The sequence below is a fragment of the Cystoisospora suis genome, assembly GCF_002600585.1.
Source record: "Cystoisospora suis strain Wien I chromosome Unknown contig_5411, whole genome shotgun sequence".
Taxonomy (NCBI): domain Eukaryota; phylum Apicomplexa; class Conoidasida; order Eucoccidiorida; family Sarcocystidae; genus Cystoisospora; species Cystoisospora suis.
In genome coordinates, this window is record NW_027158201.1 from 29 (window position 1) to 10,211 (window position 10,183).

Sequence of the window (10,183 nt, forward strand, 5' to 3'; positions counted from 1 at the left end):
CTGTTTCTTCGATTACTTGTGCGGAAACGATTCCTACATAAAGGTTACTACGGTACATGGTGTAGCTGTGATCTTTGTGTTCTTGCTTGTGTCTCTGCGGATCAGCTTAGCTACCTGCGACCCCTGCCAGCGTGTACTGCATCTCTATGAAGCCTAGTAAATCGTGTGTGTATGTGCCCGGCCCCTTGCTTGCTTATAGGAAGAAAGAGAAGAAGAAGAAGAAAGACCATCACCATCATGAAGAGAGAGAAGAGAAAAAGGATACAAGTGTTGTTACCGGGGCATCATCGGCGACTGAGTAAGCAAGCATAGAATGATAGAGAAATCTCGATCATCCTTCTGTTTTAAGGCAATCAAAGTTGTTCAAAGTTGAGCTAAGGTGTTCACTGACGCAAAAAATGGTGGGTTTCTTTTCTCTACTGCAGTAGATACTCCCGCCTAGATCTTCTCTTTGTCAGGTCGTAGGTACGACTGTCTGATTCGACTGCTCCATGATTTCGTTGGTTTCCATACATGCAGTCTTGTGCTGCCTTTGCTCTATCTACGTTTCCCAAGGTGATTGTGTCATGTGTTGCAACCGAGGGAGATAGGGGCAAACCATAGAGGGGTGGCTTTGGAGTGAAGAAGAAGAGAGTTGTCAGTGGACAGACTGTGGATAGAAAAAAGGCAGGAAAGAGAGAGAGAAGATGGTGTAGATTAGCATGAATCACTCAGGGAAACTTTTAGCCGGTCCATTAAAGTCAAAATATGTAAAGCTGCGTAGGCTTACCCGTCTCGAGAAGGACTAAGCTGTTCACTTGGTCATGTTGTGGTCTCAAGCCTTCTCCAACAAAGAAGATCCTGTAGTCGTGTGACCATTGATTCTCTGGAAACACGCATATGTAGGCAAAAACAACGAGGTCACTCAGTAGCTATGGACGGCTCCCGTGTATTTACAGGTCGCTCCGACAGAAGGAGCACTAAGATGATAATGAAGGTCTTTCAAGCATCTATTTAACCTGATGGCTCGACACTCGGGTGGGACATAAGCATGTGTACATACAGCAGAGAATCTGTTCTTCCGTACAAATAGATAGATAGATATATAGAGAACATCGCTTGAACAACCGAAAATTGTTTTTCTGTCTCTTCTTTCGTCCTTTTTGTTTCAGTCGGCCGTCGCCATCAAATAACGTCCCATCTAGTACTGCATCCGCAGCAGCGAACCTTGTTGCCCTAACAGAGAGTTTTGCGAATTTCGGCGTCAGCGACTCGTCTGCATCTGGCGGTCTCATCGCTTCTCCTCCGATCACTTCTTCCTCGCCTTTCCCCTCGCAGTCACCAGGGGTGGGAGTCGACAATAAAGGAGGTCATACAAAGAACTCGGATGGTCTGTCAAGTACGAATGACGGTTCTGGTTTGGGAGATCTAGGTTTAGGATCCGCTTCTGAGGCAGATCGGAAGGTCCAAGCAGCTAAAGCTGCTATTGCTGCACTGTACAGTAATAATACCTCATCAAGCTTTGGTAAGAAGCGTGAAGGAAGAAGGGACGCTAGGGAGGAGTTCAGTCTCGACTGAAGTTCTTTCGAAGAGGGGATGAGGCAGTCGTCAGGATTGCGGGCGAAGAAGTGAATTGGGAGAGAGAGGAAGGAAAGACAAGCTGTGAATGCATAAAGAAGGCACATCGCTGCTACTCTTGTCATATGTATACGTGTGTCTAGATAGATATAGCTATGATGTATGGCCGTACATACATGTTCAAGCCCATAGCTGTGTGCGAATAGAATGAAATACCTGGGTTGACTATGCAAATAGTGCTTGCATGTCGTCGGACTGCCACGCGAGGGGCCGCCGCCGGGTGGTGTTGATGGTCCCCTATCTATCTTTCGGTCGTTTAGCTGTGCCTATGTACACTGCTGTACGACATGGAGATTGTGTAAGGTTGGGCGAGCCATAGTATCTCCGTGCCATGATGTCGGCGCTCTGTGCTAGACCAGGTAGGTCACATCTTCGACTGAAATTGCTTCTTTGTGTTTTCTTCTCTCTAGGGTTCCCTCAGCCTTCTTCCTCGTTTGGTCTTTCTCCAGATCCTTCCGCTGCCTCATTGTCTGGCCTTGGAACAGCTGCAGCCTCTTCGTCAGACAATACTCTACTCCAGTCTTCTTTCTTTGGTCAACCTACTCCCCCCCCTCCTACTTTCCCCTCAGCTGGTATCACAACGGCACGTTCGGTTTCTACGTCTACAGGGGGATGGCCCACCACTAATGCGAACTCATCGGCTACTTCAGGTGTCTCGACACCTGGAGGATGGCCTGCGTGGCCTACTACGGCGACGGGTGTTAATACACCTGACGAACAGAAGAGGAACACTTCGATGGGTCAAGATTTGTTTGCATGTGCCCCACCTGTCGCAGGAGCGGGTGGAAGCGGATTCTTCGGATCTCCATCCACATCGGGGGTTGTCTCAAGCGGTCCTTTCTCTAATGTCCCTGCGACTACTGCGATGGCACCATCGGGAGGAGGGGGAGGCAGTGGCTTGTTAGGGGGTGGTACTTACGGTGTCAACGGATCTGCAGGAAGTGTGACAGGGGCAACAGCATCAGCAGCAGGTCGTGGAAGGGGGCAGGGATGTTTTGGTATGGTAGGAGGGACAGGAGGAGCGACAGGAGTGACGTCAGGGGGTACAGGAAGTATTTCGATGAAGCTTGAAGATATTGTAAGTCTTCTGTTCTTTTTCTTCATGTAGTTTTGTCCTCCTTTACACACAGATAAGGTGCTCACTATCAACAGCAGTGCCTTCGATGGAGAACGGCACATTTTTTCATACTGAAGTAGGCGTACAGATATAACTAGATGGATATGTGGAACGATCGGCCATACACAGTCATCAAGGCATGACACATAGGGAAGGAGTGTCATATTGTGGTGAATGGTCTGTGTTTCCTCTCCATAGCGTGAGAGGAGAGGCAGGGCGTCACTCTTGAAAGAGGAAAGAAACGTAGTGTTTGTTACCTTGTAGTGAAGGGGTTGTTTCGCCGCTGTAGAGGGGGAAAAAAAGTCAAGCGAAGCTCACTCTCCCTCAGGGAAATGAAACGGCGACCATATCCAGCGGGTAGCAGTAGCAGTAGTACGAGCGGCAGAGCCAGGCGCCTTTAATTGTTTGTAGAAGGATACTTTTCTGCAGTGCTCATTCTTCTGACAACACCCGAGAGGCCCGGGATCCTCTCCGGCATATCTTCTCAACTCTACATGGGAGCACATCCATTTTTACGCACTCCTACTCCTCTTCTAGTCTTTCGAAGGAAAGAGTAATTGAAGAAAGAGGGGAACACATAGATGGTACCCCTGTCGATAGGCCCAGGTTAACAGGCAAAGATCTTGACAGTTGGGCCCTACGTGAGATAATAAGACGTACACCTTCTTTTCTCCTGAAGAGCTTTTCTTTGAGCGTCTCGCTTTACACTTGTATGAGGAGAAAAGAGAGAGGAAGGGTTCAACCATCTCTGCTCTTGTCTTGTTTTTCTCCCAGTGATAAACATCATAGCAAAGATACATTCCGGAGGCAGTTCCTGTGTATGCAGTTTTATATCTACTATACACACGTATATAGATGTCTATCATATACTGATGCCCATCGTCTCATCAAAAACGACAAAGGTCGCGCCCTCTCTCTTGTTGTCGTGCGTTGGTCTATCCATAGTGGCGTTAAGTTTACTACTTCGTCTAGCAGTAGTAGCAGTATATAGGTATGTTGCACACTTGCCGTAGAGATATCGAGCTACCATTGCGTACAGAGGTTTTTGGAGTAAACTCATCATGTATGTATGTATGTATGCACACGCGGGCGCAAGCGTCGGCCATATGCTGCGTCTGGAGCTTAGGAGGATACTAGAATCTTCTGGCTACACCCGGGAGGTTACCTTGTTTCTCTTGTTGGCGTTTCCGATCTTGTGCGTTCTTCAGACGCCTACGAAAATCGACATATCCGCTTCAACTAACACGGGGAATGCGAACGCCTTCTCATCTTTGAATGCTCTAGATGCTTTTGCCTTAGCTGGTAAAGTTCAAGCAGCTTCATCTTCAGTGTCACAGAAGCAGCAAGAGACGGACGACAGTGAAAAGAAATCCCTATCAAAAGAGGACGGTACGAAGGATTCCAGCCGACTGGATTCTTTCGGTTTTGATAATACCTTGTCAGCACCATGGGGGTCAGGTGGATCGACAGCCCCGTCAACTCAGAATCTGCCCCCTGCAGGGGGCAATGCTTCTTTTGGCTTCAGCACATCATCAAGTACTTCCAATAAGGCGCCCCTGACTGAGGAATTTTTACTCATCTGAGAGGAACCCGCGTCATACCCGCAAGAGTGGCCTGGCTTAGGCATAGTTATTTTATCGCAGTCCTTTTTTTCAGAATATAACGGTATTCGACTTGAAAGGAAGGTTCTTCCTGTTGTTGAGTGTGGTGTGCTGAGAGGAAATGACAGGGCTCCGATTCTCCCGTTTTTCTCTCTCAAGGTGGAATCAGAATGCGCTCGAAGCTTCGCGAGGCCGTGGGCGGTTGCTGATGTCATGCTGATCAAATGAAAAATCTCTATAAAAGTGCTTCTTTTCAATGAAAGACCTATCGTCTTAGGGATTGTTTTGCCTGTCAGTGATAAACACCTGTGTTTCCTGGTCTCCTCTCTCCTTGTCCGCTATCTTGCACCTTGTACCCAGCTTGGTTTGCCTGAGTGGCCTGGTTGCGTTTCTGCATGAAGAAAGCTGTTTTTTCTGCTCGCTTCCCGCATAGAAGTGCAAGCTAGGTGGCACGATTTGTTGCTTCGTCTTAAGTGTTTTGAGGCAGTCTTCATTCAGTTTTCGGGATGCGCGAACACAATCTTCGGGCAGTCTCACGTGCTTATACTACTGTTGGGTTCTGGTGTGAGATCACTACCATAAGAAATGTATATGGCGGAGAGTTGGCTTTTTCTCACTCCCTCGCAAGGCGGAGACCTCAATCACGCTGTTTCTCGAGTATTGTCACCGGGGCCCTCCTTCCAAGATCTCCCTGCGCGTGCGAAGCTTTCCTGGCCAGGAGTGTATGACTTACGATGATGGATACGATAAGGAAGAAAGCCGGGCTTTCTTGGTGGGTGTCGGAGCCGTGGTCACCAGCCAAAAGAGAAGGTGTGCCGTCTCCGAACCGAAACACTACCGCGCCTTGCCTTAAAGCACGATACCGGCTTGAGAACTCCGGGAAGATAAGAAGCAAGGATAGCGAAAACGGACCTGTGCAGTGCTGATCGAACAAGCGCTTACGAGAATGCAGTACCACCTCACCGCTTTCATATGTGCTTCTGGAAGCCTGCCGGTCTGCCCAGGGAAAGGGTAGTCCGATTTTGTGCCCAAGGAGCGAGTTGTACCAGTGTCGCGGAGAGGGACTGATCAACACGACCACACTGCCCAAGGCCGTAGCAGTAGCCGTAAGGACACGGCACACCGTCGGCGTAGAAAAACTTTTCTCTTGAAGCTCCAGCGGTAATAGGAATTTCCCGCGTTGTCGGGAGGCCTGTAGTAGATGACGCATCTGTACCATGAGATCGAGAGGTGAGTACTGGCAGGGTGACACCTTGAGACGCTTAGAGGTGTCGAACAGCCCGGGCGGGCAGGCCGCTCTCTGAGTAAAGGAGCATAGCAAGCATTGCAGCAGTACGGCGGCAATGCAGAATCAGACTGCGTCTCCCCGCAGTTTCTTATAGAGTTCCACAGGCTACCCCTCAGCAGGATGTACTCGCGGATTGTGATGTCAGACGCAGAACATACTCGGGAGTGAGGCAAGAGACGGCGTCGGTCCGAAAATGTGGGCTACCGCGAATCCTATCCTTTCAGCTTCTTGGTAGAAGGACAGATGTTAGACGTGGGAATACGTTATAGCGAGCGGGGCATGGCTCTGCTCTACAGGAGCAGGGTATTTCTTACAAGAGCGACGGCGGCTGCTGCTTCCGGATCTCTCCAGCCGTCCTCCGAAACTTCTTTACTAGTCACTGTCGCCACCCGCCCACCATCACTTACTACTTACTAGGAGCCACGGCCTACTACTGCTGTGACTGATACTGACAGCTAAGATCCTGTTGGTTCGAAGAAATATCAGATATAGCGAAGACGCCGATGTGCGTGCAACTCACTACCGAGAAAAGACTTCGCCCATACAGGCTCTGTCACGACAAGAAGAGGGGAGACTGGATGTGTAAGCGGACAGAAGCAGCACCAGCAAAGCGCGATAAGGGAGCTCTAAGCAGCGGCCACTCTCACTGCTGTCAAATTCGACGGGGAGTTGAGAGTTCGCTTCCGTCTTCTTTCTTTCTTTTCGTCCGTCGACGCTCCGGCTGAACAGCTCGCCCCGAGCGCTTCCCTCCTTGGGGCTTCGCCTTTTTGGCTTGATTCCGCGGCCCGTGCCGCGGCTCACGCTGAAGAGATTCTGGGCTACTGCCTAGCAAGGCCGTCAACCCGGTTCATTTCATGGTCTTCCGCTTTCCTTCTCTCCGGTACGCTGTCCTCGGGGTCGGCTCAACATCGTCGGATTTCAGCCTGGTAAGTACGGCACGAGCCAGAATCTTTCCAAGCAGAAGTCGATGTGAATTAGCCGGGGCTAGCTGGCGCGCTTGTTATTGTGCGCCTTTCGGTAAGGAAGCCAGGAGGTTCCCAAGGTTTCTTCTTGCGAAAAGCAAGAGGCTTCATCAGTTCGCTCTTCGGACGCTTGATAGCTATCACTCCGATAGAAGCGGAGTGCTTCAGTGTACCCCGTCCCCGTCCGGCTGTAAACTCGTAGGCAACTGAGGAGGAAATTCCGTGTATGGTAGGCTGAGTGATAGGTGGAAGAGCGACAGAATTTATCCGTGTAAGTAGTCTTGAGGAGGATTTGCAGTACTAAAGGCCAAGGATGAGTTGTCAGCACCCACGTAAAAGTAGAAGCTGTGGACGGGCTGGATGGTGCGGGTGAGCAGCGACCTGTTTCCACACAGTTTCTGCGTGTGCAGCACTCGCGTTCACTTGCTCTACTTCGCCAGTGTACTGGATGATTGTGTGCTTGTGCTCCTTGTGGCTTCAGCAGCCTTACGATTTGAACGGTTGCAAAATGCTGCACATAGGGAGTTTGTTTCCAGACATCCAGGCGCCTGCTTCGGGGCTGCCTGACAAAAAGATCAGCCTGCATAGTTTCTTAGGGGATGGCTGGGGTCTGTTTATGAGGTGAGAGTTCCTGCCTGCAGTATTCTGCCCACGATTCACTTAGCCACCAGCAGTTTCTGTTGCTGCCCGGCAAGGATGGCGTTCTGCGTTTCCTTGCGTCTGTACTCGTGTGGTCAGGAGGGGATTCGGTAGTTGGCAGGTGGGCGTATGGACCGGTGTATCTGTTGCTTATCATGAAACACGTAGGATAAACGTGATATCTATGTGCAAACAATGTTAGCGGTTTGAATGATAGGGAATCTGGATGCTTTCGTTCTCCACTCTTTTCCGTTCTGCTGTGTGGAAGTGGTGTAAGGCGGGCGAGCGGCAGAAAAAAATACAAGGAGGTTAAGTTCCTTCGTTTTAATGTTTGTGATGTTGAAAAGCCGGGGCCACGCGCCCCTGCGGGCATACAAACGCCTCGTTTTTTGTTGCAGCGGAGGGCAGCAGAGTTTAGACCATTGCTTTGTTTTCTTGCTCAGCCATCCAATGGACTTCACCCCTGTATGCACAACAGAACTAGCGAAGGCAGCCAAGCTTGTGGAAGAATTTCGGAAGAGAAACTGCAAACTGGTCGGCTTCGGCTGTGGTGACGTCGAGTCTCATGAGGTACAGAATACGTGTAGTTGGTTGTTCCACTAGTCTGAATGATATGAGAGCAAAAAGCGACTTACAAAGCTTGACAGAAGGTGTGGACGGGTATGTGTTTATGACAGGTAATGCAGACAGGCAGACGCGCAAGTGCATGCAACGCCGTGTACGGGACGAGGCATGTGCGGAGACACACCCACTAATGTATGGAGTAGACGGGAGACGGAACAAGAAGCGACGCGTATTCCCGTGTTCGGGAAGTCACGTACAACAAACACAGTGTGTGACTTGGTCAATGACGCTGACCTACAGACAAGTTCTTACTTCATGTGCAGGGCTTCTGCGTGCGAGCAGTCTAATTTGTACCCTCATTAACAGCGGCTCCTTAGCGTTAAACCCTGAATATGCGTGCAGGGTTTCGTAGTATGCATTTCTACTGTGTGATTGAGTCGTGTTCATTCCATGTACCCTGTGTGCCCCGTCCTCCCGGCCGCAGTGCCGATTTCCCTTTCCAGCAGGGAGTGTTGTCTATCGTGAAGGGCTTGTTGTTAATCACGCGCCGAGTCGCGTGTGATGTTAAGCCTGTGTAAGTAGCGGCGAAAAGGCAAACAGAATGATGAACACATCGCCGGTACGCGTATATCCGGATATGTGGGGACCTACCATACACACACTCACTGAGAACGACGAGTCGTCTTCCCCCTTTTCACCATAAACACCAAGGCGCGCTTTTTTTGTTTTTTCTTTTATAGATGTGGGGCAAGGATATCATGAACGTTGCACAGCTATCAGGCGATCTTCCCTTTCCTGTCATCGCCGATCCTGATAGGAAGCTGGCTCTGCTTCTGGGTCTCATGAATCCTGAAGAGAAAGACGCGATGCTCCCTCTCAGCTGTCGTCCTGTAGTCTTTATCGGACCTGACAAAACTGTCAGAGCTATGATTCTGTATCCAGATTTCGTCGGCCGTAATTTTGATGAAATTCTTAGAGTTTTGGATGGGCTTCAGGTAAGCAAGACTTGGTGTTCATCCTGCACGATCCTCCTCGGAGATGCAGGACGCTCATTTGTCGGATCAAGCATACCAACGGCATACATGCCATGTAGGCATGGCCGAAAGGTGCGAATGTGATAGTTATATTCTCGGGATTTCTACCTAGTCCAGAGGGCTGGCCCTTTGTCGTGATTCTTGTGTAACAAAACGCAAGGAGCATTGCTTTCTTGGCCAGCGCAGTTAGCAGCAATGCTGCAGTAGCGGCTGTGTTCCGCCAAAGGCTTTGCTCCCGGGTCTCAGGAGAGTCCGCTCGCACCTGATGCAGAAGACGAGACGTTGTTCAAGTAGAAAGAAACGAAGTTGCATTCTTGGCACGGGGCGCTTCACTTGCACCACGTGCTGTGTGGAGACTTTCTCTTGGGCTCTTTGCATGCAGTCGGAGCCCGCGGTTGTGGCGTCAAGTGAGGTCGCCTGAGTGCCGACACTGGCCCTGGCCCTTTAGGCACTCCCCGTGTACATCAGCAGTGAGCTTTGCTGACTGTGGATCAATTTGTGTCTTTCTTGCTGCGTCTGCAATTCCCCTTAGCTTTCAGATAAATACCCTGTAGCAACACCGGAAGGATGGAGGCGAGGCGATAAGGTGGCGGTTCAGCCCCAGCTGTCGGATTTAGAGGCGGAGAAGTTGTTGCCGAAGGGTTTCAAAACAAAGGAGTGCCCGTCTGGGAAAACCTATTTAAGATGTACACCTGATCCTTCAGCATAGGAGACGTGGGAGCTGGGGCGGGAGGGTGACCAGGTCGAGGGTTCGTTATCCGTAGTGCGTTGTTAGTTATCCTCCTTGGCGAGAGAAGCGAAAATAATTCACATCGTTCGTCTGGGGGTAATGTGTGGTGTGTGCCGTATGGTCGGCCGCTGGTGCGATGCCTGGAGAGAATAGTAGCGTGGAACCCGAGAGAGCTGGAATGCCTTGCAGGTCATGCCAGTCAAGTGGCAGCCCCCTTCCATGGATTACGGTTTGTTTACAGTTGCTGTAGTCTCTGCTTGCGCTTGTTGTAGAGACCTCTAGCTGATAAAGTGAAAGGTAGAAGGGAAAAAGAGTGGCAGACGCGACACACGTGCATACATAGCCAGCACCCGCACCTACCGCCCATTTATGCGTTGCCTGCCATCAAGCGAAAGTGCGTACTTCTGGTTGCAGTTCAGCACTTCGTGTTGAACTGCAGCAGCGAGCTGCCGGCGAAACGTGCAGTCTCGAGTGGCCAGCAGCTGAAACTCTGAAGCCGAGGGACTCATCTGTGTCTTACCACAACAGCCCGATCACAGGAAGTGTGTCGACGGGTGTAGCCCCATCCACGCGGATCATACATTTCATGAAAACAGTAGAAATGAGAATGTTACTTAATTAAATCTGAAAA

At 50.3% G+C, this 10,183-nt stretch overlaps 2 protein-coding genes across 2 annotated transcripts; both read left to right on the forward strand.

The window, feature by feature from the left end:
- Nucleotides 1–200: 200 nt before the first annotated feature.
- CSUI_009205 (uncharacterized protein) lies at nt 201–4,870 on the forward strand (the record flags this gene model as incomplete). The annotated part of the gene is made up of 4 exons (XM_068069321.1): nt 201–298; nt 1,152–1,504; nt 2,028–2,695; nt 3,943–4,870. Coding segments are annotated over 4 exons (1,494 nt in total), but the record flags the coding sequence as incomplete, so codon positions are not given.
- A 2,196-nt stretch (nt 4,871–7,066) lies between these two features.
- Nucleotides 7,067–9,531, forward strand: CSUI_009206 (peroxiredoxin 6; the record flags this gene model as incomplete). Its single annotated transcript, XM_068069322.1, has 4 exons — nt 7,067–7,206; nt 7,668–7,794; nt 8,529–8,783; nt 9,355–9,531. Exons 1-4 carry the CDS (start codon nt 7,094–7,096, stop codon nt 9,529–9,531), a joined length of 672 nt encoding a protein of 223 aa, XP_067918703.1. The 5' UTR covers nt 7,067–7,093.
- Between the last annotated feature and the right edge of the window lie 652 nt (nt 9,532–10,183).